This window comes from Pleurodeles waltl, chromosome 1_1 (genome assembly GCF_031143425.1).
Source record: "Pleurodeles waltl isolate 20211129_DDA chromosome 1_1, aPleWal1.hap1.20221129, whole genome shotgun sequence".
Lineage (NCBI taxonomy): Eukaryota > Metazoa > Chordata > Amphibia > Caudata > Salamandridae > Pleurodeles > Pleurodeles waltl.
Window position 1 is genome coordinate 435,790,555 of NC_090436.1, and position 27,564 is coordinate 435,818,118.

Genomic DNA, 27,564 nt, shown 5'->3' on the forward strand with positions numbered 1-27,564 from the left:
CGCAACGTGGACACATCAAAATTTTTGGAAGAAAACAGAGGTGTTTTTTGAGAAGTGCCTACCTGTAGATTTTGGCCTCTAGCTCAGCCGGCACCTAGGGAAACCTACCAAACCTGTGCATTTCTGAAAACTAGAGACCTAGGGCAATACAAGGAGGGGTGACTCGCGGGGCTCGGACCAGGTTCTGTTACCCACAATCCTTTGCAAACCTTAAAAAGTGGCTAAAAAAACAAGTTTTCCTCACATTTCGGTGACAGAAAGTTCTGGAATCTGAGAGGAGCCACAAATTTCCTTCCACCCGGCGTTCCCCTAAGTCTCCCGATAAAAATGATACCTCACTTGTGTGGGTAGGCCTAGCGCCCGCGACAGGAAATGCCCCAAAACAGAACGTGGACACATCACATTTTTTCATAGAAAACAGTGCCTACCTGTGGATTTTGGCCTCTAGCTCAGCCGGCACCTGGGGAAACCTAGCAAACCAGCACATTTTTGTAAACTAGAAACCCAGGGGAATCCAAGATGAGGTGACTTGTGGGGCTCGGACCAGGTTCTGTTACCCAGAATCCTTTGCAAACCTCAAAATGTGGCTAAAATACCACGTTTTCCACACATTTCGGTGACAGAAAGTTCTGGAATCTGAGGGGAGCCACAAATTTCCTTCCACCCAGCGTTCCCCCAAGTCTCCCGATAAATATGATACCTCACTTGTGTGGTTAGGCCTGGTGCCTGCGACAGGAATAGATCACACAACGGTCAATGTTGGTCCTTACGTGAGGCAGCTGTTGACCCTGGGGTGATCCATTCCTGACACAGGCACTAGGTGTAGGCACTCAAGTGGGGTAGTGTTTTTATCAGGACAGGTGAGGAGTCACTGGGTGGTAGGAATGTTGTGGATCCCAGCATATTCCTGTAGTTTGTGTGACAGAAATGCGAGAAAAATAGAGTTTTTTCTCAACATTTCAGCTTTGCAGGGTATTCTGGGTAAGAAAACTTTGGGGAATCCACACAAGTCACACCTCTGTGGACTCCCCCGAATGTCTAGTTTCCAGAAATGTTTGGGTTTAGTGTGTTTCTCTATATGGCCGCCGAATCCAGGACCAAAAACACAGGTGCCTGCCTTACAAAACCAGTTTGTTTTGCCATAGACAATTTTGATGTCTCCACAATATGATTTGGGTGGTGGAATTTGGGGCTGAACTAAATTGGTGAGCTCCCAAGAGAGCACTCTCTCTCTGCTTGCCGCCGCATTCACCTGCTCTCTGGGTTGGCCTAACCCACTATTACCCAGTTGCACGAACAGCTTGCGAAGGGACAGCAGGACTGTCCTCATCACCTCCCTCATAATGTACTGGAAGAGGAGTTTTCGAATGGGACTCCTCTGACTGAAAAATCACTCCCAGAGTCTGCGCCATTGTCCTATCCCTCAGATGCTGTCTCAGTATCTGATGTCTCAGTCTCTGATCCTATGTCAGAGCGGTCCTCTATAACCCGAGTGCAGGCAGCAGTCATCCATCAAGATGCCATCTCTGCTATTGGCTAAACTGTTGCTCTAAAACACTAGCCTACGTAGACAGTCACAAAATCGATGGTGTGTGTGAGATACGTGCAACAGTAGAGGCCACCTTACCTGCGCTTCTTCCCTCAATCAGCACGTACTTTCAAGACACTCAAAAAACACCTTGTCACATACCATTCGTCACAGTCTTTAGCACCTCCTGCGCCCAGTCCAACAATCATTATTGGTGCTCCCACTCCCTCCTCCTCGGATTCCCTCATTACCACCCAGCAAAAGTGCCCTTCATCTCTCCATAGACTTTACTAATGTACTCAGCTATTTACATAAAATACAGATGTGCTCTTTGCAGTAGGCATATAAACCTTCTGCGCTTCTTTATGGCACTAAAACTGCCACTAGACATGTCGGACCCTTTTCCCCCCAGGGAAACCACACACATATTGACAAAAGTGATGTATATATGACAGCCAACCACCTGAAACTCAACTCAAGCAAAACCGAAATAATCCTCTTTGGCCCTCACCAAAAAAACCTGGGACCCCCCATGGTGGCCCACCACGCAAGGCCCTGCACCCACCCCCGCCAACTACGCACGCAACCTCAGCATCATCCTAGACTCCTCCCTCTCTATGACCCAACAAATCAACGCTCTTACCTCCTCATGCTTCAACAAACTCCGTATACTGAAAAACATTAAAATGGATCCCCACAGAGACCAGAAAAACTGTCACTCACGCACTCATCAGCAGCAGGCTTGATTACAGAAACGCCCTCTACGCCGGCACCACTCTAAAACTCAAGTGCAAACTACACGCATCCAGAACTCAGCAGCACGACTCATCCTCGACCTCCACCGACACGAACACATCTCTCCACACCTCAAATCCCTCCACTGGCTCCCCATTGACAAAAGGATCACCTTCAAGATCCTCATCCTCACACACAAATCACTCCACAACACAGGCCCTGCCTACCTCAACGAGAGTCACCTTCCACACCCCCACACGAAACGTCCGTTCAGCTGACCTCTCTCTCGCCTCTGACCCCCGCATCAAACACACCACCACCGGGGGCAGATCCTTCTCCTACATTGCACCCAAAACATGGAACGCACTCACAACCCACATTCGCAAGACCCAAAACCTACTTCTTTTCAGGAAGGGCCTCAAAACCTGGCTTTTTGAACAGTGAACCTCCTAGCCCCTTTCCCTCCCCCCCGTCCCCCCCCAGCGCCTTGAGACCCTCACAGGTGAGTAGCGCGCTTTATAAATCTCTTTGATACAGATCTACCAATATATATATATATATAAATATATATCTACATAGATATATCTATAGATATATCCATGTACCTAGATATATCTATCTACATAGATATATATATATAGATATATACATATATTTTTTTTTAGTTGTTGTATGGTTTCCTTGGGGGCCAAAATGGCCCCCAGGGAAACCCTACAACATCTAAAAAAAAAATTGCCACGGGCGACCCCCTGTCATTTCATTTTTTTTTTTATTTGATTTATTATTATTTATTTTTTTTAAATCCCCTGGGGGGGGGGGGGGGGCGCGATCGCGCCCCCCCCCCCTCCCCAGGGGGCACCTACCTTTTTATTTTTTTCGGAAAATTATCCGGGGGGGGGGCGGCCCGTTTTCCGGGGGGGGGGGGCTGCCCCCCAAAAGTGAAATCCCTGGTGTCTAGTGGGGTTTCCTGGCCCCCGATCGCAGCTGTGCTGCGATCGGGGGCCAGGAAACCGTTTCAGAAGGCCTCATAAGAAAGGGGAGACTCTCCCCTTTCTTACGAGGCCTTCTGAAACTGTTTCTGGCCCCCGATCGCAGCACAGCTGCGATCGGGGGCCAGAAACAGTTTCAGAAGGCCTCGTAAGAAAGGGGAGAGTCTCCCCTTTCTTACGAGGCCTTTTCAAAATGTTTCCTGACCCCCCCGATCGCAGCTGTGCTGCGATCGGGGGAGCCAGGAAACCTGAAAGTGTTTCCTAGCCCCCGATCGCAGCACAGCTGCGACCGGGGGCCAGGAAACACTTTCAGGAAGGCCTCGTAAGAAAGGGGAGTGTCTCCCCTTTCTTACGAGGCCTTCCTGAAAGTGTTTCCTGGCCCCCGATCGCAGCTGTGCTGCGATCGGGGGCCAGGAAACACTTTCAGGAAGGCCTCGTAAGAAAGGGGAGACTCTCCCCTTTCTTACGAGGCCTTCCCGAACGTGAAAAAGGCCGTTTTCCCCATGAAAGCAGGAAGCGGCCGCAAGGCTGCTTCCTGCTTTCATGGGGAAAACACCTTTGCAACGTCAGCGCGCCTCGCGGCGCGCTGACGTCACAAAGGGGCGGGTGGGGGGCGGGGGGAGACACGGTAGCTTCCGTGTCTCCCGGGGGGGGAAAAAAAATAAAAAATAAATCCTCGGGTGCGACGCACCCGAGGATTTATTAATGCCCTTCCTGGTGTCGGCCACTGGTCGTGACCCGCACCAGGGAGGGTGTGTGGGCGTCGGCCAGTGGCCGACGCCCGCACCTAAGCGGTTAATAGAGTTTAGACCAATTTGTCCTTACCTCTCATGGTTATGATATTCTCCAGGACCTCAGATGTGAAGAGTAGTTTTTACAAACCCTTGATCACCCCCCCCAAATTATTGTTTAATCCTACATAATTCATCATCTCTACAACGTTCCTTTAGCTTTCAGCTGTTCTAGAAAGAAAGCTAGCATTCACAAAGAGGCTGTCCATTTGTGCGATTTTTAATTCATATACTAACCTTTCATGATTGGGTTTAAACTTAACTGGTTTTACTGACAGGTTGTGATGTTGTCATATTTTTATGCTTACAAAACAGACAACATACATCTTCATATAAAATTCTGGTCAATAAGACTTTAATGAAGGCTGTTAAAAGAATAATTCCTGCAAGTCCTACATGGGACCTCATTGGCTTCCTCTTTATGGAACCCCATTTCAACCCATTCGAAATACAGTATCTTTCTTGGAAAGCAGCATTCCTAGCAGCAATCACTTCCTTGCAAAGTGTTAGCAAGTTGCAGGTTTTAGAAGTAGAAGAGCCTTTCATCCAGGTTTACATGGATAGAGTTGCAATGAGGCCAAATCCTAATTTCTTGATAAAGGGGGTTTCCCCATTTGATGTCATTTAATCCATTGAGCCCCAATCTTCTTCCCACATGCTGAAGCTGTGCCAAAACGATTTAACACATATTGGAGATCAAAGGGCTATCATCTATTACATCATTAGAACAAAAGGCATTTGCAAGACAAAGCAACTTTTATGTGGCATTCGCTAAACCCCACTTGGGAAATTCCATTTCACAGACAAGTTGGACACTTAAAGTTAAATGCATCCAAATATGTTATGCTAAGGCAAAATGAGCTCCTCATTTGGTGACTATAATGCATTCTACTACAAAAAAGCGACAATGGCTTTCTTAGGTAACAAACCACTAGCAGGTAATTGTAAGGCTGCTGCACAGTCAACACCACACATATCCACTAAGCATTACTGTCTCAACATTCACACCTGCTAAGAGTCAGTGAAACTATTTAAAACTTTATTTCAATTCTCTGTTTCATCAGCATGCTAGCCACTGCTTTAGGTGGAGTGCCCTGCTTTATGGTCTATGCAGAGCATGTTATCTACAGCAGCACAAGCTACAAATGGAAAATGTTACTTGCTGTATAACTATCTGCTTGTAGCCTGTAGTGATGTTGATTCTAATGAGCCCTCCCACCTCCTCAGATGTGACCTGATGCTTCAGATGTTTTTCTCACACTATTTCTTCATTCACAATGCACCTATATACATGTTTTTCTCACACTATTTATTCATTCGCAGTGCACCTATACACACATACGGTCCAAATAGGTAGTTGTAACTTCAGTCCATATACTGCTGTGTTAACATCTGCATTATTTGCCACCATTCAGTCCTCTTTTTCTACAGTAAATATTATTGCATCTTGCAGGACAGGGTCTATTCTCAGCCTCACTTTATCAGCCAGCATCACTTTACAGCCAAGCAATGAAAAACCGACACCCCCCTCCTCCCACCACCCTGACCGATAATCCTACAACTGTACCATCTCCATCCCCAATGCCATTTATCACTAAGATAGCAAACTCTTGATTTAAACTGCGAGCCTTGATGCAACTCCAGCTGTGCTCTTGTGCTGCCATAGACCATCACTTCTTTGAGCCCCAGTCCCACCACCAAATGTGCAGCTGTAAAACCTATGAAATTATAACAGTGCCATCTACATTCCTATCTTTGCATGAAAATAACTATGATATCTAGGGATGGCACACTGGGACATTTCCTATGTTCAACTTGAATGACTAACCTGACTTCTACAAACTGGCTTGCAGTGGTACCCGAAACCCCTGCCATTTGGTCATCAGGGTGACTGCTTGTCAAGGGGTGAACCAGTATCCCCATGTGCCAACCTGCTATTTCTCTCCACCTCCTATGTTGATATTTGTCTCCAACTCCTCTGTGAATATTTGTCTCCACCTTCTCTGTGATGCGAGGACATTCAAAGTCTGATGCATCTTTGTCAGAGATGAAGAAGCATGTTCATTTATTGTATTATTTGTGGAACATGGAAAGGGACAGCATGGCACCTTTTTTATGCAAAGCTCTTTTTTGCCATTGAGGAACGTTTTACTGACTGTCTGAACAGATTAAGTAAACCCTAGTAAGATTCTCACCTCTAAGCTCTCATAAGGTAAAACACCCCTTTCCTTTGCTGTAACAATCATTTAATCTCCGTCTCTAAACTGTCACAGGTGGGCTATGATTGTTTTTTTTGGGGAGGGAGTCCTCCCAGGGGAGACTATGCAGATAGTATCATACGTGCCTGGTCAAAAGCAAATTGGGCTGAAAAGATTTGTTCACCAAACAGGGTTTTCGGAGACTTTGTACAAAGGTCTCTATGAGTCTAGTTTGCTTATTTTGCTTATTTTGTATATGCCTAGTATTAGAACATTATTTCTACAGGAGGGTCCCTTAAAGTCTTCAACTTTAGACTGTAATTAAAACGTTTGGCATTCAAGCTTTTGTATAAATCCACCCGCTCTCCCCTATCTTCTAGGTCTGTAATTCAGAATGCACCAGCTTTATCTCAGGCTGGCATAGATAAGTTCTATTTTGCAGATTAAGGCAACTAAATTGCTGGCTGTACCATCTGTCCCAGCTTTCAGTCTGGTGAACATAAATTATATAGCTGGTGGATCAGAATGAGCTAGGTAGTATTATCTCTGTCTTGCCCTTCCACATTCTCAGTCTGCAGGATGTCTTTCTTCCTTTGAAAGAGATTTCGATTGGAGATTTACCACCTTACTGGAGTCCACATTACGGCACACCTCCAGCTGGCAAAAGCATCCAAAATCAGCTGTATAAAAGTATCTCCTGTGATGTTTCTGTAGATCTTCAATGAAATCCATCCAGACAGCACTTATTAGTCAAGACAGGGCAGAAGGCAGCTTCCCTGAAGTATATTCATTCTATCAGTGCTAGTTAGCCAGTGTGCATATTTTATGGACATTTTAGTCTATTCACCAGTCTACAACTCGCAGGAGTCAAGTCCCTCCCATAACTAGTCTCAGGAGCCAACAGCAGAGCAGCGCCTAGAGAGCAGCAATTTGAGTGGCCCTCCACCTGACTGCCATCACAAGCAAGGTGTCTATGGCTCACAGATGAGCAAGTTACTCTTAGGAAAAGAGTCACAAAAAGGGAAACAAACCACTTAGTGTGACGATGATGACAGGCCATATAGGTGAACTCCTGTTTTGCCACTTCGCTCTAAACTGCATCAATTTCAGGATAGCAGCAATGTAACTACCACACCCAAAGCACTCCTGCTGCAACACCATAGGCCACATATATTTATATGAATCATTGGCTGCTTTTGGGAAAGCTGTGAAGCAAACTGGTTAAAAGATCAAAGCTGCATCTTGATCATGAAGAAATGTACCAAAAGTTCTATGAAAGTTGCATAGTCATTTGTTGATAGTTACTAACCAGCTATACAGCACTGATTTGTCTTTTCCCAGTCCTACTTTGTTAGGGGTAGTCTGGTGCTGGGGACAAGCACCTACTGTACTACCCCAAACAAATAAACAATTAAGCTCTGCCACACCTCCCCGACAGCATAAAGTCACCCCACCTCTTCCACGTCCCGTGGATTAGCAAGACAGGGAATGCATGAAAGGAGAGCACCAAGGAGATGGGTGAGTGGCGTGCAAGATTGGAATGAGAACAACCTGCACTTGGAGTAATGAAGATTACCAGTACGTTATTGGTGTATCATCTCCTCGTCTTGCCATATGAGGCTGTATCAAGCACCAGCATCCTCCTTCGTGCCACTAGAGACCAGAAGGTTCTCCAGAAACACTAGAAAGGACAACTTCCTACACAAAGCAGCAAGAACTTGCAATAGGGCACAGCCGAACCAAACTAGCCAGGAAGAACCCAGGAGTCCTATGAACTTTCAGTCAGCCAACAACCTAGCACAAAAGGCCAGAAAACAAACTAACTAAACAAGAAAGCAGTGGCAACTGCACAACAAAACCAGCCACATGGCACAAGACAAGCTTTGCAGCCCAAACCCAACACTTGTTCCAAATGAATCAGAACAGAGGTTCCAACACAAAAAAAATGGATCAGAAAAGCAAACAGAGGCAATTGTGGACCAGGCAAAATGAGGACCCTACAGAGCCAAACTAAGAGTTCAACTCAGCACCCAACTGTCCTCAGAGAAGACACAAGCCGCAGTCAGGCCTCTGCAGGTCCAACCATCCAAGCCCTCAGCCAGCAGAAACCAATCTGGGACAAGAACGGAAAGAAAGCCTCAAATGAAGTAAGGGGAAGTAAGACACAGCCAGGTCCCCAGAGCTATGTCATGAAGTAATCAAAAGAGACTCCAGAATCAATTGGGATGAAATATGGAATGGCTCAAAGAAAATACAGGCAATGAGGCCCAGCTCCAAGGACATGTACAAAGCATGAATATCCCATAATGCTCAGCACGACCCACCCATTAGCTCACCACGTACTCTCAGACAAGCAAGGGGATGCCACCAGAAAACCCACTGAAGGACCCAGACTAGTAGCAATTACATCCATGTTCAGCACCTGTAAAAGCCACCAGCAGATAGAAAAGAAATATAGGGCACAGGTTGGGACATGAGCCTCTTGAGTTAGCAGTGTAAGTTGCAGACGAAAGAGATGCCTACAGCAGAGGAAGAAAAGATAGGGGAGGACCAGTATTCTGAGGAATGCAAAGTTTTAGAAGAGCAAAGTTAGGCAGATCTTAATACACACAAACGTAAAACTCCAAAGAGCACACAGGAACAAACCAGCACATCACATTGGGCCAGAGAACAGCCCAGAAAGAGAGTTGAAGGTCAAAAAAAGGAGGCCATGTGCACTCTCACATATGGCAAGCAGTGGCTGGAACCGCTCTGCATCCACTAGCCCAAAGATTATGAAGAGAGCCGCTAGAGCAGTATCCCTTCCCTCCCTTGAGGTAGAAGAACAAGCGCACAAGCCCTTGCAAAGTGATCAATGGCCATACATATTCCCAACCTCAAAAAGTCAAAAGAGGCACACTCAGTTACGGGGGGAATCTCAGCAGGCACACCCAAGTCGCTGCAGGAGGGACAAAGGCAAACGTTTGTACGCCTATCCCAAACACCACTAAGCATAGCCAAGCAGTGATGGGTAGTGGAAGCCATAGAGAGGAGCTGTTAAGGCAGACCTCAAAGCTGAGCTCAGTGCAAACAGAAACCGACTGCAACATCAGCAAGAAAAGCACTGACCAGGCCCTAGAGCCCAGGGAGTGCATGCAATAACCCTCCAGGTGCAGTCAAAGAGCCTCTTGCTGGGAATCCAAACGGAAATGGATAGAGCATGTGCCACCTGGGGCAGGACTTCTTTAAGAACAGGACACCCCCTGTAAGCCATACATGACAAAACTCCCAATTTAGGAAAGAGGCTCCCGATTTGTTTTAGCAAAAACAGAAAGGCTTCTTTTAACTTTCTCTAACTTGAAACATCCTGCACTTTGATGTAAGCCAATAGAAAAATAAAGTCCTCTGTTTTGTTTTCTAAATCTCCCTGTTATCTGTGCCCAAATGGTGATATGTACAGTTCAGCAAAACAGTCACTGAGCAGCCCACAAAGGAGCATATACCCACCTGCTAAAACAGACCAGCAATGGAAAGCAAGAAAACACCAGAGAAATGCTGGGCTTCTAATAAGTAGCCCAGGAAAGGACCAATACTACTGAATGGAGACAGAAACAACTGGTATATAAAGGGACAAGGTGTACCTTTGTAGTTGTGGAGGCAAAGCTGAAATGTACAGTTTTATTTTCTAGGGAAGCAAAGTATCTATCTGTCTTCAGGGTGAGACTCAATTTCACAAAGTAAAGACTGGGATGAGGAATATAGACAAGATGGTAATGAGTAGAGGCATTTGTGATTTTTGGGCTGGAGACAATGCAAAAAGACCCTTGTTTATACCATTATGTATTCTTCATGATGCCATTGGGGTCGGTGACCGTAGGGTAATTTCCTCTGCTCTGGGTATGTGATGTGATTTTCTGTATTGTGTACACTCCCTGCTTGACTACTGCCCTACTCTCCCTGACCTGTACTCCAGCCTCGTAATTCTCTGTCATTCTGCCTGCTGTCTACACTTTCTGTCCTTGTCCCTGCAGGCCTTCCAGCCTTGATGTACTCTGCCATTCATGTCAGCTTCCATTACTACTCTTTTTCCATTCTACCCAGCATGCTGCCTGTCGTTTACTCTCGCTTCTCACTATTAGCCTGCTAACCAACTGAGCTTTTTAACTCCTCTACTCTTTTTGCATCCGCTCTTGTTGCCCTCTACCCTGCCTGCCCTCAACTGTTCCTATCCACTTCCATCTCATGGTTCACAACAGAGGCTCCTGTTGATTAACCCCACTTCTTAAAGTGCTTTCTGGTAATGTTCATTTCTCTTATTTTTTCTTTCTCAGCCCAATACACAATATTTAAAGTTTGTCTGCACCTCATAGCAGGCCTATCCCTTCCTCCACTAAATCAAAAACCACTGTCCGAGGCCCTTCTAAACCTCTGTACTCTTGGTGTGTTGTAGAATAAACACACTGGCACATCAATTTGTGTCATTATGCTAATCTTTATTGCAGTGATAGCTCTGAATGACCGCCTCCCATGATGGCCAGAGAAACTGTCAAACATGCATTTCAAACAATACATAGAATCACACATCTGTGAGATCTAGCACAACAGCATCGCACGACTTGCAGATCAACACAACACGACCTCCAGCAACCTACAGATCAACATAGCATGTCCTGCATCAATTTAACATATTTCAATTTTTTTCCACAAAAGCAGCTGATAGTATTGACAATAAAAAGAAAACAGTATTAAAAAGTGAATGAGGTAAAAACCAATGAGAATAAGATATTGACAACTAGGAAGTAAAAGGAAAAGGAAAGAAAATAAATATTGTATCAATTAAAAACATAAGTTTCCTCAAAATACGTAAACCATAACTAGAAAGTCCACAAATTAATATTAAATATTTAAGATATAATCTAACATTAATACACATAGGCCCTCATTTTGACTTTGGCGTTTATTTTGGGAAGACCGCCGAAGCTGCTGCAGCCAACAGACCACCAGTGCTAACGGTCTGTTGACCACCATATTAGAAGTCTTTGGAGGACTTCCACCCATTTATAGGAAGAAGTCAGACTCAGAAGAGGCGGTTGCCTCGCTAGCACCACTACTGCATCAAGACTCTACCTGCCGTATCATGAGCCATAATACGGCTTGGCGGAGTCTTGCTGGTGTGGTGGTGCTGGTGATGCAAGACCGCCATAACCCATCCTCTCCCAGACAACCTCCTTGACGGAGAAGGTAAGTGATCGTCCGAAAGGGGGTGGGGGTGGTGAGTGTTGGGTGCCTGTGTGTGGTTTGTGCATGTAAGTGTGTGAATGGGGGTGTATGAGTGTGTGAGCGAGTGAGTGGGGGTGTCTGTGTTCAAGTGTGCAGATGTGGGGGGTGCGTATGTGTGAGTGCGGAGGGTGTCTGTGTATGCGTGTGTGAGTATGTGAGTGTGAGTATGCGGAGGGGGTAGAGTATGAGTGCAAGTATGCAGAGGGGCAGGGGGAGGGGGTGGAGAATGCGTGCGTGTATGTGATTGTGAATGTTTGAGTGCGTGTGTGTTCCTGTGAATGGGGGTGTGTGTCTGCATGTATGGGAGTTAATGGGGGTGTGTGTCTGCATGTATGCGAGTGAGTGGGGGTGTCTATGTGAATGTATGCGTCAGCAGAGGGGTGTGTATGTGAAAGCATACATGCGTGAAGGGGTGGGGAGGAGTTTGTGAGTGTGTGGACGGGTGGGGAGAGGGTGTTTGCATGTGTGTGGACATGTGGGGGTACGTGTGTCGGCAACTGGAATGGGGAATCCTGTCGCCAGGTACATTTCGGCCAGGGTTTTCATGGCAGGGTGACCTCCACGGAAAGCCTGGCTGCCTGCAGCCTTGTAATCCGGCTGGCATGCTGAGTCCTGGTTGGAGGTGCTCACCGCCGGCTGCGGCGGTGCTAGCGCACCGGTGGGCCAGGCGGCGTTGTGGAGGTTTGACGTCTGCCAAGCAGCACAACTCGTGATGTAGCGGTCTTTACCGCCAGGTCCACGGGGGTAAGACCGCCAGAGCGAGCAGCCTCGTAATGAGGCCCATAGTCCTTGAGAAATTCTGGTGGTCTGAATACTCTCACACTCCTTTCCTCTCTGGTGGCAGCTAGATTGGCAGGTCTGGCACTAATAGCTGGACTGGTACTAACACCTGAACAGCCCTAAATAGCAGACTGATGACTAGATGTGGTTCTTAGTCCCACTAAACTCATCTCCCTTCTTCATAAAACTGCCATACCCTTCATTCTCTCTCGGGGGGCATTCTCCTCCCTTGATACATCGCCACCCTACGAAGGTTCCAGCGCTCACCATTCTCCAGCAACAAATGAAATTTATACACACGCTTGACTTTGTAAGATACATAGAATTTTTGACAACCCTTTCATGAACCTCCCTGCTTTGATCTTCACTCAATCACCCGGTTTTAATTTTCCATTCCTACCTTCAGTATTATCCCCCATTCCTCCACTTTTCTGCCCACCTTCAACTATCCAGTCTTTCATCCAGGCAGGAACCAATTTTGTACTCAGTGGTCTGCTCCTCATTATTTCAAAAGAGGATTTTGAAGATGATTCTTGGACAGTGGTGCATACGGCCATACCATCTTCTCAACCGACCTCTCCCCATCCTTTCCACTCTAAATCACTATTTGATTGGCCCCTTTGGCATGCTATTTGCCCTTTCTATTATGCCATTTCCCTGAGGGTTATAAGAGAAGTGTGGTGATGATTGACCTCACAATCAGTTAAGAACTTCCTCATCTCGTTAGTAACAAGTTGGGTACCATTATTGGTTTTAATAACAGATGGAATTTCTCTCATGGGCTAACACTACCAGTTTAGACCGACCTCTCCCCATCCTTTCCACTCTAAATCACTATTTGAATGGCTCCCTTCGCCATGCTATTTGCCCTTTCTACTATGCCATTTCCCTGAGGGTTACAAGAGAAGTGTGGTGATGATTGACCTCACAATCAGTTAAGAACTTCCTCATCTTGTTAGAAACAAGTTGGGTACCATTATCAGTTTTAATAACAGATGGAATTTCTTCTTCAAAAAATATTCGGTTGAGGTTGCCAATAGCAACTCCTGTTCTGGTCTCCCTCAGAAACGTTACACATAACCACTTGGAGAATATATCTACAAGCACCAAAGCAAATCTACACTCACTTTGCAACTCATTCTTGGATCAATGAAATACAGACAAACGCTGTGTCAAGGCCTTCTTGGATTTTCAATATGTCCCAAATTAGATTGCACTCTCACTTTCAGCCTCTTCTCTCCTTCTTTGCATACATAGCGCTTCTCAATCCAGGAAGTAACCTGGTCATCAAGACCTGGCCACCAAAATTGTGCTTTAAGTTTGTGTTGCGTCAGCGTTTGACCCAAATGCCTCTCATGGGCTAACGTTTCCAGTTTAGACCTTAAGCCGCAAGGCGGTACAAATCTGTCACCTCTTCTGTGCACGCTATCTCCAAACATGGTTAACTCATCTAAAACCATGATAAAAGGTTGCACTGGCACAGGCATGCAACTCTCTCTTCTACTACCCCTATTCAACATGCGGATTGCTACCTTCAACACATCATCCACCTCCATCTCCTGATGCCATTCATCCACGGCAATGCACCCTCACCACTCTCAATCGCATTCAGGATTGAGGCAACAGCACCCTCATTGTGACAGGATGAGGTATTATGGGCATCATCAGTGCTGCCCACCACAGACATCCTATATAAGCAGTCTGCTTCTATGTTTCTCCAACCAGGACTATGTTCAATTTGGTACCTATACTCTTTAAGTCTGACTGTTAATCTTCCTAGTCATGTTGTCCCTTTACCAGCTCCACCAGGAAGGGGTATTTTAACCAGGGACTTGTGGTCTGGCTTTAGGATAACTTTTGTCCCCCACACATTCGTACAATACTACTCCACACCCAAGCAGCTACCAGCACTTCTCCTTTAATCACAGAATAATTTCTTTCAGAAGTTGAAAGAGTCCTAGAAGTGAATCCCACAGCCTTCTCCATATTACCATGTCTTTGGGACAAGATGGCTACTTAGCCTGTTGCACTGGAATCAACAGTTACAATGGACTCAAGGTTAATGGCAAAGGGTGCCAACACTCCAACTTCACAAAGGTCCTTTTTGATCTTTACAAACAATACTTCCTGCACACCCTCCCAACTAAAATTACAATGCTTTCTAAGTAAAGATCTTAGAATTTCAGTTGTATCTGCAAACCCTTTCACAAACTTAGAATAGTACCTTATGAGACCCATAAAGGACCTAAGTTGTAACTTGTCACCAGGCGAGGGAGCTAGCTAACATATTCTCTTTGGGTTTGAACCCTTCTTCAGAGATGGTATAGCCAAGATACTCAACCTGGTGCTCCAAAATGAACATTTCTCCCTCCTCAGTGTTAAACCCACTTTTGTGATTCTCTACACGACCTGCTTGAGAACAACATTGCGCTGCTCAATGGTTTCTCCAAAAATCAGGATATCATCTTGAAAATACAAGATGTTCTTTAGTCCTTAAACGCCTCACTAATCATGCGCTGAAATACTCTCCACAGCCGACGACAACTGAGAGGGCATGTGAGTAAAGTGGAAAGCCCCCTCTATCATGATGAATGCAGTGAGTAGTTTGGAATCTTCAATGAGTTTGATCTGGTGGTGCGCACTCTTTAGGTCTAGCTTAGAGAAATACCTTCCACCTTTCAGCATGAGTACCATTTCACTAATGTGGGGGAGAGGAAATGTTTTTGCTATGAAGCTCTGATTAAGAGAACTAAGGTCAACACAGAGCCTTATTCGTCCATCTGTCTTCCTAGCGATTACAACTGGTGATACCCACCTACATGCCTCCATAGGCTCTATGGCTCCTTCATCCAACATCTCTTGAATCAGCTTGATTACCTCCTCACGCACCACAATTAGTACTCTACTAACCTTATGTTGAACAGGTAATGCTCTTTTCTTCAACAAGATCTTATGTACACATCCCTTGATCTGACCTAGTTTGTTTCCAAAAAAGTGCTTTACAATATCCAAAATGTATAACAAGGATTTGCCTGTAACCACCATGACTTGGGAAGGTGCCCTATAATTGATAATAAATTGTAGATCATATTGGTGTAACCACCCCAGGATTGGTGGTCCATGATCCACCACAAAAACTTTCCACTCAATGATTGCATCCATGTCACCCAAAATATAAATGGATTCTCCTTGATACCCCCTGGGGAAAGGTATTCGGGCTTCAGTTCCATCCCACTTCATTCATGCTCAAAAATGCTCCTGGGAATGATCGTATAAATAGACCTTGTGTCAACCATGAGCTGTATATGATGACCATTCATCTCAAACTTTGCCTGAGGTTGATTACTGCTGTTGAACCCCGAGCTAATGTCTCCTTCACTCTCCACACACAAAATTCTGTCAATCTCTTGATTGCCCCTATAAGAAGTTTCTGAAATTACAGCAACGTTGCCATGACTAGAAGACTTGCACATTCTGGCAAAATGGCCTATTCTGCCACATTTTCTACTTTCTTTCTTGTTGTGAAACAAAATTTAAAATCTGCCATATGATTCATGCTCCCACACTTGCTGCAGCACGTGATGGGTTGCTTAGAATGTACACATCTCTTCAAATAATTCTTCTGAGATTTGACAGCAGTGACGACTTCCACATCTGGATTTTCAACTGCCCCTAACTCTGAAATTTCATGACCTATATTCTTTTCCATCTCCTTCATTCAATAACCGGATTGTTCAGTAACCTTGGCAATATCTATTGCGTCCTTCAATGAGGGGTTCGTAGCTGTCCACAACATTTCTTGGGCCTTTTTAGTTTTACTTTGCACAGTTTATTGATCCCGAATTAGTTCATCGGTCATGGGACCAACCATACACTTGGTAGATAACTCCCTTAGTCTAGCCACAAATTTGTCAATTGACTCCTCCACAGTTTGATGTTGGGTATAAAACCTGAACCTTGTCATGACCAAGTTCTCCTGTTTAGTGAATCTGACCTCCAGCCTACTGTTAGCTTCTTTGAACACATCTTGAATCTGTTCGGTGTTCGCTTCTAACACCTGAGATAAGTACCTAAAAACACGCTGACCCTCTTTACCCAGATTACTCAAAAGTAAAGCCTTCTTATGTGCATCAGAAAACTCTGGGCCATCAATTGCTACCAAGTCATTGTCAAACATAAGTATCCAATGTTCCCAAGGAATTGAAGTCTCGCCAGTCTGTGGTCAGAAGTTTGGTGGTGTAGTAATAGAAAGATGGTAAGACACCATGGTGACGCCTAAATACTGGAATATAAAACACCACTAATCTGCCTTGAAGCTATATGCAATGATATACACAAGAGACAAATGGTTGACAGGCTAATTGTAGAGACACATATGATAAAGGTAAGCTAAGTGTCCCAAAAATATAATTAAGGTTTGCACTTCATTGCTCTGAAATGCACTCCCAATTGTCACCTTAAGTTCACTTAGTGTGTGCGTCACCGTAGAGAAACACACTTTCCAGAAATCCTAAGCCACACCTTAAACAAGTGCTAAAGTTCTCCTCCGCTGTGCGCGTGACGGCTCCCAAACATGCACTAATTAATTTCTTGGGGAAATGTATTATATTACTGCAGGTCTTGTTATGTTGATCTGCAGGTTGCTGGAGGTCGTGTTATGCTGAACCGCAGGTCGCATGATGCAGTTGCACTAGAAACTCAACGTTGTGAGGTTCTATGTATTGTTTGAAATATAATGTCCCTATTTTTTACATTTTCTCTGGCCAGCATGCGAGGCGGTCATTCAGAGCTGTAGCTGCAATAAAGATCAGTGTAATGACTCAAATTAATATGCCAGTGCATTTAGTCTACAACAATTTGGTGACTAGCTGGCCGGAGGTGCACTGTAAGTCAGAGGTGCTGGCGTATCAGATGATGATACATGTGAGTTGCAGCTGAGGTGTGACCGCATTGAACCTGTGGTGTGCGGAGCTGTTGTCAACCTACATGACAGCTGGGAATCTCAAAGGTCTATGAGCAAGTATCATCTTGCGCAGGGCATACATTTATTTACGTTTTACTGTTTTGCTGGAGTTGTGGGGACCTCACATTGAGCCTGCGCAGTGATTACATGCCATATCTGATGGCTTGGTTGGGCATTCAACAGCACCCAGCCCACAATCCAGTGACACTGGATTTAACGGCTCATTACGCACTGTAGCCATATTAGGTGAAACTTATGACTTGTACAGCACTCAGCGTTCAAGGCTTTGACACTTATGCACTACTCACAGCGGCCATATATTATTTAAAGTTTGCATGCACCTCATAGCAGGCCCATCCCTTCCTCCACTAAATCAAAAATCACTGTCTGAGGCCCTTCTAAACCTCTGTACTCTTGGTGCCAGTTTTAAATCTGGGACAATAATTCCCCAGCGGTATTAACATACTAACAAAGCCCATAGAAGTTTGAAGCAGACTTGCCTTTTGCCAGAGAAGTGCGTAAGTAATCGAGAGAGGCTGTAAATATCTGTGTACTCTGGATTCAGTGGTACGAGTGGAGGCTCTTGGCATGTTTATTTTACCTCAAACACTCATCGACAACCTCGAAAACAGGATTCAAATCCCATAACACCTAGGGACATGGTAGTCTGCTAGGAACAGAGAACCTGATGCAATTTCACCAATGATTATGCTGTAATTTGGACCAAACAGTGTGTCACAGCGAGATAGCAAAGGTGCAATCGGTTCAAATGGAAGAGCAACAGTGCCATGGGTCTAAGTGCAAGAGAAGAAAGTGGCCTCCCTGACCGTTGGTTTGGAAGTTAAATGCAGAAATAATTGGGTTCAACTGCCTCCTCAGGCCCCTGGAACTCAGTGACTGCACCTGCTGCACCATTTCGAGATTCACTCTGTAATGTCATTTCCACGGACCTCATCATTACAGCAGATAGTGGTTTTATGGGTCAATCGTTTTTTATTGAAGTTATGTCTTTACTTACACATATACTGTACCCCATCCACTAGCAGTAATAGCTGTATTTGTAACAAAAAACTCTACTCTGTCCCCACCAGAGAGAACTGAAATGCGTTGCCTACTCAGCCTGTCTTATTCAGGCTTAAGCTGGAAATAAATGTCTGCTCATTGACAAACTGTAATAATGTGAGAGGGTTTCAGAATAATCTCTCTTCTTTCCCTTCCTACTCTTGACTCTCCACCACCTTATCACATTGTAGTCAGAAATCCCCTGTTCACTGCTCACTCCTTCTGCCTGTGTGGTGATTTGTAAGGTTCTGTGATATTTGGGGCGTCTGAGGTCCATGTACCCCACTGACAGGATGTGTATTAAGGGGATGGGCATGCCTCACTGAAGGTCTCCCCCTTTGTTCAGTGTTTATGAAGGTCTTTTCCGTCCCATGATTTATGCTCTTGGGCCATATCTTTTACCCATTTAGTCCCAAAGACTTGTTTCACTGCTCAGATAACTAGTCTCATCTGCTATCCTTTGTGTGAGTATACAGGGGATGTTTGCCTGCTGGGTAGGCCCCTATTGTGTATGCAGGAAACCTGGGGATTTGATCTCTGAAGATTGAATCCATGTCATTTAGAACGTCTTCCCAGTATCTAGATAGCAATGCCAGAAAGAGTGCATTAAGGTGTCAGCAGTGCCACGGCTTCTCCAGCAAAGCCCAAATTACTGTAGTTCCCTTTGTGTTACCTTTGGGGTGGCTGTTTTCAGGAGACATTCTTTACCTTGTGTGCTTCTGGAGGTGGGTCTGACTCCCTAGTATGTGCCCCCCAACCTTGACTGGAGAAGGTCCCACCTATCTGTGCTTCCCATCTCTTCTAACTTGGTGATTTCTCCAGATGATTTGTCTGAATGAGAAGCTGGTATATTTCTGAAATCAGATGTCTGTTTCCTTCTTTTGTAATTAATCCTTTTAAAAATCCTGTTAGGGGTCTAGAAGTTTTGGGGTTTTATTACGCTCTGCAGTACAGTGTCTGATTTGTTAGAAATGTTTTCTATCTGTTTCTGTTATACCGTATTCACTTTTAAATGTCTCAAAAGATTTGTCTCATGAGGTCAAAGAAGTTGCCTATCCGCTTACATCCTAGTTCCCTCCAATTGATGCACTGGTCTCCCTTGCAGGCCAGCAAGAAGTCTAGTTTGTTCTGAAAAGAAGGGAAGAGAATGTTGTTAGTCCATCCCTCACTGGAAGTTTATCCATACTGCCAGTGTTGTGCAGAAAGGAGACCCCATACTCAAAGTTTCTTGGGTAGACATGGTACTTTCTATATATGGGTACCTGGAATGACTTGGTCAATGAAACAGCGGCATTTGTCAGATTCCGTTCTGCTCTGTTTGAACATATATCTTAGTTGCTCACCCTGAAAATATATGGTCACATTTGGGAAGCCAAGTTCCCATTCACCGGGGAGGATCTGGGCAAGGGGCTTCGCCAGTTTAGGTGTTTTCTCTACCCATATAAATTGATTGATTGTACTTTGTATGTTCTTTAGAGCATATAGTGGCGGTTAGAGGCAGGAGGGTAATAGGCACTATTCGACCCAACCAACAAAGACCCGTTTTGTACCATGTTAGGTGTCTTTCCTTTTAGGTTGGAGTATGTTGGAGTAGTTTATGTGGGCTGTAGAGGTTAGTGAGGATGACAGCTGTACTCCAAGTAATGTGATAATTAGCAATTTTAAAACATGAAACATCTAATTTCTGGCCATTGAATGGTGGTTTGATATATGCACTCCTTGAAGCACTACTGCAGTCACTGACCAGAGTAGCACAGAACCAAAGGCAGCAGCAGGAAACCCTCTGCGGGCTGTGCACTGTTTGATATTGGTGAGAAAAGGTCACCCCCTCCGATGTCCCAGGATAAGCTGGAACAGGGACATGGGTTCAGGCCGCAGTCCCTGTTCATCCATGCTACAGGTCATGCCTCTTCTATGTGTGCTGTGCCTATTATAGTCGGGTGGCCCCAGTGGTTCCTGTGCACAGTGGTGCAGTGTTTGTTTTATGCCACCAGGTTGACCCGCACTGTGCTTGGCACAAGGCCTATCTGTCACTTACTGTGTGCACTATCAAGCAAGGACTGGAATATAATGCCTCATCTGCACCTTAGTACCAGGTACTCTTTCTTCCTGCAGTGAGACTCTGGGGGACTGCCCCAGCTGGGCATGTGTGGCCAAGAATTATATATAATTCATGATTTTCACTTTGACCTCCCTTCTCTCTTTTTCAGACGCGCCCATCCTCCTCTCACCCTCCTTGCACAGACCTAACTTTTCCTTTGTATTATTACTTCACCCTATTATGTTGCAGCATGGACTGGTCTAACTGGGAGGGGGTCCTCCCCAGTCCATGCCGCGTTTACCCCTGTCTCTGGGTTACAAGTGGTGTAGTCCCCGGACGTAAGGGGCGAGGAAATAAAGGTGAGTCCGGTCTTCGTGACGGCAGTAAAAATCCAGCTTGGTGTCCTGTCGTTACTGGAGAGCATTCCCCGTGCCTACCATCTGGTGGGAAATGCAACAAATTGGCGATGAGGGTGGGCATCCCAACGCTCCATCATCGCACAGTGTGTCCTCGTGGCTGTCACAGGGGTCGGTCTGCTAACACGCCTCGCGAACGCCGCGTCGCAGCGTTGTGGACAGCCATGCTGGATGCTTTCTCCAGCGTGTTCTCGGCCCATGTGCATGCTGGTCTGGGGGCCCTTCAACCTACTAAGGGGCTGAGCGCGCACAGCTGAAGGTGTGCTGGCCCCGCCCCCATCGTGCTCCATGTGCTGCGAGGAGCTTCTTCCTTTTTCTCTCCTGGGCCTGACCACAGCTGCTGTGACTACGGCAGCATCGTGGGCTGGACTATGCTGGAGATCTGTCTGTCGGACGGCAGGCACATGTTGAGCTGCTGCTCCTCCACCAGGCACCAAGTGAATGGAGCACACGAACGACAGGCTAAGCTGCTGCTCCTCCACCAGGCACCACATGAGTGAAACACCATAAACGTCAATAGCCCTGCTATTTGGTGCAGTAAAGAACACACTTTGCTGCTTTCCCACCAAGCACCAAGAGCGTTGGGCACATCAGTGCGCAATAGAACTGTCATTTGTTGCACGAAAGGACACTCTTCCTCCAGCTAACACCACCTACCATTTACCCTGCTGTGGGCTCCCAAGGAGGCACCTGCCCATCACTGGTAGTGCACAAGGACATCACTTCACGGGTGCGCAGAATGCTAGGTGCAGGACAAGTCACTAGGAGGGGCGCTGTCATCGCCTGTGCTGCATAATGTCATCCATACCAACGCTGGAACCCTTCATAATTGACGGCCCACCATCAGCCCGGCGGCTAAGTGGAAAGAATGGGTGAGAGACTGGAAACGTACTTTGCAGCCGTCGCCCTGGACAATGACCAACACCGTCCCATGCTCTTACATCTAGGAGGGGCGGCCATCCACAAGATAAGTAAGTCCATCACAGAAGAGGGGCCACCTTTCACATACCAATCGCTAAAGAGAGCCCTCACAGCCCATTTTGAGCCACTAGCCAACCAGATTACAAAAGGTTCCTTCTACTTCAGGCTTGACAACTTCCTGAGGAGTCGGTGGATACCTTCTATGTGAGACTTCGAGAATTGGCAAGAACCTGTACCCTGCCAGATGTGGAGGCCGAGATTCGGGCTCAATTTATACAAGGCTGTCCCTCGGTCAAGCTGAGGGACAACATTTTACAAGTCCCGGGAATGTCAATGGCCAATATGCTCACACTGGGGAGATACAAGGAGTTATCAAAAGCACGCGCAGCCCATAAGGAGGCAGCCCTGCAAAAATTGGTTAAGACTGAACCAGTGAATGCGGTTATCACGGCCCTGGTGGATCGAAAGAAGTCACGCATGAAGTCCAGTGCAGTGACACGAGCATGCTATATGTGTGGAGTGTCCTACCCTCATCAAGGACAGTGCCCTGCCTAGGGGAAACGGTGTACAAATTGTAACAAACCACACCACTTCGCCAAGTTGTGCAGATCCGCTTCCTCCAAGAAGTCAAACCAACCCAAGACAGTGCAGGCGGCACAAATTCAAATATCAGACAAAGGTGATGGGGATATGAATGACGATGAATCAGAAGGCGTCATACATGTAATACATGCTATGCAACCGGGAGGCCGTCCTAGGAAAAGCATCCCTAAATGCAGTACAGTGGTGGGAGGCAAGCCAGTGGTGGCGCTAATAGACACGGTAGCCTCCATCAACATCATGGCTCTCCAGGTGATGAAGAACCTTCAACTTAAACCGATACTTCACACCACCACCACCAAAGTGTTTGGGTCATCCATTCCACTTCCTCTAGCAGGAGTGTTCAAAACTGACATTATGCACGAGGCTCAAATGGTTAGCACCAACATCTACGTCACCAAGATAGGGTCAGACATGCTGTTGAGCTGCCAAACAGCAGAGCAGCTGGGTCTGGTGTCGTTTGCATTCAGCGTGCATCAAGAAAACATTGAAGGGTTGATAGCTGAATATTCCGAGCTGTTCATGGAATTGGGTGTCTGAAAGAAAGATTAATACGTCTTCACATTGACAAATCCATACAGCCAGTGGCCTTGAAACATTGCAGGGTCACTTTCCATCTATGCCCTAAAATGGAGGAGGAGTTATGAAAACTGGAAACAGCTGGCATTGTTGAGAAAGTAGAGGGACCCACTCAATGGGTTTCGCCGATTGTGGTTACCTGGAAGCCCAAACAGCCCTGGTGTTTTGCCTGACGGGTGGCACATGCTGGTGGTAATTGATGACTTTTCCAAATATTCTGAGGTGGAAATACTGGACACAACCATGGCGGGCCGGTCATCCCTCATTTGGAAAAAGTCACGGCCACTCATGGTCTAATTCAGAACCACACAGAATGGACAATGGCCCGCCTTTTTCTAGTCAAGAGTTTGCAGAATACCTCGCGAGGCATGGTGTTGTCTATAGGAAGATCACACCCTGCTGGCCTCAGGCCAGTGGTGAGGCCGAACTCTTCGTGTGAACCCTGAATAAAGTATTGAGGATAGCGGTGGCTAACACCCACAATGTTGACTGTGCTTTGTACGCATTCCTGAGAGAGTATAGACTCACCCCTCATACTACCACAAATATATCACCTAGTGCTCTGTGTATGAACAGACAGATAGAAGACACCATTCCGCAATGCGAGGTATCCAAGGCCCTGCAGGAGCAAGCGAGTGAAAGATTGTGCTAACGTAAAGCTGCCAATGAACGAATGTCAAGGAAGAGATGAGCGAGATCAGTGTCTCTGCAAGTGGGTGACCAGGTGTTGGTCCGGAATAGACATCCAGGTGGGAAGTTTAGACTCCCGTTTGAGATGACGCCGTGGACTGCTGTGAGGATCAGAGGCACCCTGGTCACTGCCCAAAAGGGCCACGAGTCAGTGACTCGCCACATATCATTCTTCAAACAATACCGATCTGACATGGCCACTACAGCTACTGATCTTTCACCACCACCCACTGACTCTGATGGCCAAGAGTTGGGGGATACTTGCCTAGGCACCCCGGAGCTGGAGATCACTACACCTCGAGGCAAGTGTTTAGAAAATAATGGGGGCTCTCAAGGTGTCACATCTGATGGAGGCAAGGGTGGTCGTTAGCCAGAGGCATCAGGACTAGATGGTTCTGCCGAGACTGTGGTGAGTGTTCCTCTGTGGGCTGGGGCTGAGAGATACCATCTCCGGCCTAGACCATTACTGTCCAGTAAGCTACGAGATTTCATAATGACCTAATGAGGCGGTGTGCAGAACCTTTTTTTTTTGCAGGGATACGGGAGTGCAGGAGATGTTGTGAAGACATGTTTGATATGCTGGGTTCATTGTAGATATTTTAATTCTGTTTTTCAGAAGGGTCTTGGGTTTTGTTATTCCTTATTTCTGTTTGTGGTAAAGGAGGAATGTCATGTTGCAGCATGGACTGGTCTAACTGGGAGGGGGATCCTCCCCAGACCATGCCGTGCTTACCTCGGCCTGTGGGTTACAAGTGGTGTAGTCCCCTGATGTAAGGGGCGAGGAAATAAAGGTGACTCCGGTCTTTGCGGGGGCAGCAAAAATCCAGCTTGGTGTCCTGTCGTTACTGGAGTGCGTTCCCCGCGCCTACTGTCAGGTGGGAAATGCAACACACCTGACACACTTTAGAGCCCCTTGCAGCTTTATGCACATATGGCGAGGCAGAAAATAGTGAATGTTGCACCGGAACAGGAAAAGATGAGGCCCAGGATTTAGACTGGCACAGGGGCAAACAATACTATTTATTGCACAGGACTGTTTTTTGTAATGACAAAGTTAGCCCTAACTTTTATGAATTCCTCGTTTGCGTATTTACCAAAATGGTTTTCAACCTAGGAGAGTTTGATGATAATGTTAATGGCTTGCAGTACCTCCTTCTGTGATAGTTTTAAATGTAGGGATTCAGGATTCATAAAGCACAAGATCATTCGATGCTTTCTATTTAGTAGTGTACCAAATTGTCAGCCAGTCCAATATGTTAGCAAGGAAATGTGGTGGGATACTGAATCATTTGTCCAGGGTTCCACATTTTACTAGTAAGGAAACCAGGACGTGGGCCCATAGTTACTGGTTCCAAAATTGTAACTTCACAGATTGTCACTTTCGTTTAATTCAGGCATTTTCATCACTCATGTCTTAAATCCAAGGAAAGGCTTGCATTAGCAAAGCCAATTAGCAAATTAGCCAGTTAGCAAATAATTAGCAAAGCCACTAGCTCTGGCTTACAGCTGAAAAAATGCTTTTTCAGTTGGTGATCCAAACCTTCAGCCATTTAAGACTTTGTTTATTTTCTCTAAAAGGTTCAACCATTTCAAACCTCTATCAAGATGAAGAGATTCGACTAAAGTCTTTCAGAAATTGGCCAGAGGAAGCACATGCAGATCCAGCCGTGCTTGCAAAAGTAGGATTTTTCTACAGAGGTAAATACGTGTCCTCAGTTTTCTGAAGGTTTTGAGATTTGTCAAGAAATGGTCTTATGAAAAGTTTAATACATCAGCGAGAACTATTGATACACTTGCAGATATCTGCCAATTAACCACATTATTTTCTCATAGCTAATCTCCCGTTTTGATTTGATGGATGTATCCTGTCATTTGTTTATTTCATCAAGGATCTCTCTTTTCTTTCGGTGGCCCTTTGTTTCCATATGTATCTATCTTACCCAAGCTTTTTCTGTTCTTTAAAACAGAATATAGTCATTTGCATGCTTTAGCACAAAATATATTTGACAAACTTTATATATATAGTTTATATGTAGCACGTAGCTTTCCCATTGCACGTTTCTGTGTATATTGGTTGTCGTGTTGTCTCCTCACTGATAAATATTATGGGCCTATTCACAAAGATAGATTTGACTTGGACATATGTTTATGACTGAATTTACATTTTATATGCCTTCCTTGAATTCCCAAAACGATTCCTTGGAGTTGTAAACACAATTATGAGTGTGGAGATCTCCACCATGAATGTTGGGAGATTGACATTTGTAAATCTCATGCAAGGAATGGGAAGAGAGCGTTCCAAGACACAAATTGCTTTGTAAGCTCGGAATGGTCACAAACATGGGCACTGGTCAGAATTCTTAAACTGCCATCCCTTCCCTTTCCATCCTAGAATGAGTCAGACAGTCACTCCAGCGCTACTCTTGCGGAACTGCTCTTGTGGTGTGGGAAGGGAAATGGATCAGCTCCAGATTTGTTTGGGGTATAGGAAAAGGGATTTCTCTATGGAAAAGTTTTTTTCCCCTCAGAGAAAAAAGTGTGCATTTGCCCATGGGTCCCTATTCACCTTTTGCAGGCATTTTTACTCTGAAGAATCCCACACAACGGGAATATGATCCTGTAGGAACAATCACCTGACCTGGCAAGGGCAAAGCCTGAAAATCTGTGACTGGTGGAAATTTCAAGGTACACTAATAGGATTAAGGGTGAATGAGGAAAACATATGTTCAGTAAGAGATGGTGCTCTAGTCATATACCTTTATGTTTCCCTTTCTGGCTATGTCCCTGTATTTTTAGTACTGAAACCTCATCAGGCTCATTCAACTAAATGAAAGAAATGCTGCCGTGAAGAATGTAGTGGGAGCTATGTTGAACTCAGAACAAAAGGCAATGCACATGATCTGCTGGGCAGCCGGTTCTCAGAGCAAAAACCTGTCAAAAAGTTTCTAAGTTCCAGGTTTTGGAAGTAAACAGGGAAGGAGTTCACTTTGAGTACATCCAAGGGTCTAAGACCTTGGGGACAGCACTTGAGGGGTCAAGACTCACTTCAGCAGAAGCAGAGACCATCAGCAGTGCCCAGAACCAGTGCAGTTGGAACTGGTCAACAGGAATTGCAGGAATTAGGTCTTTTGAAGTTTGTTGCATTCCTGTAGCTCACGCATAAGGTCAGCCATATGCCCTTTCAAGTCATTTCATGGGTCCTGGGTACAAGGGTCCTGGGCACAAGGATCCCAGTCTTCCCAGGTCTTCCAACAGCAGAGTTTTACTCTTCTTAATATTCCTCTGGTCCAACAGTGTTCTGAGGAGGGTGCTGTAGATACCACTTTTATGCCCAGTTCCAGCGTGTGGGTAAGGGTGACTCTTGGCTACGCCCTAAAAAAGGCATACATGTTCCCAGGGGTGATTCTAATTACTTTTTCAGAACTTTGTGTGTGTGGTAGTGAAAACTATGTCACAGTGCCTCTCTCTCTCTAAATCTAGCATGTCTGAACCTTTCTTCTCTTGGTTAGAGCTTACTGTGTCGACGGCTATTTAAATGGGCAACTCCTTCCTTGTGGTCTTTTTACACCAGTTCTGGGGTAGCTACCCCTCCCACAGGGATTGGTGCCAGACTGACTAGAAGGGCAAAAAATGGGGCCGGCCCAGGTGTGAGCTACATCTGCCTGTGACAGGGTAAGCCTTCTTTGAAGTTAATCAAGTGCCTAGGAACATTCCCCAGGCCATTTTGTCATGGGAAGGGCAACACCCTCCCACACCCAAGGATCTTTTTCACTGTTATGGGGGCAATTCACACCTCACTACAGGTAGTGCATCAGCTGCAATGTGACAGTTGAAATAATTACATTAAAAACCTGAGAGGCTTTAGGCAGGGAAAAGGTAAATGTCCTAAAGTACTTTTTCCTTAATAGTTAGATAAACTTTGACTTCAGCATTAAATTAGATTTCGTTTTAATAGTAAGAAGAGTCCTTGAAATATTTCTCAAGCTGTTACCAACCCAAAATTACCATCATA

The 27,564-nt window shown here is 45.6% G+C and overlaps 1 protein-coding gene across 1 annotated transcript in view; it reads left to right on the forward strand.

Annotated features, from left to right (window-relative positions):
* The window catches only part of LOC138284946 (baculoviral IAP repeat-containing protein 1-like), a 579,119-nt gene that overhangs the window by 178,315 nt on the left and 373,240 nt on the right, over window positions 1–27,564 (forward strand). The window contains exon 7 of the mRNA XM_069224297.1: window positions 25,131–25,250. Within this exon, the coding sequence (XP_069080398.1) occupies window positions 25,131–25,250 (120 nt within the window). The remainder of the gene's footprint in view (window positions 1–25,130; window positions 25,251–27,564) is intronic.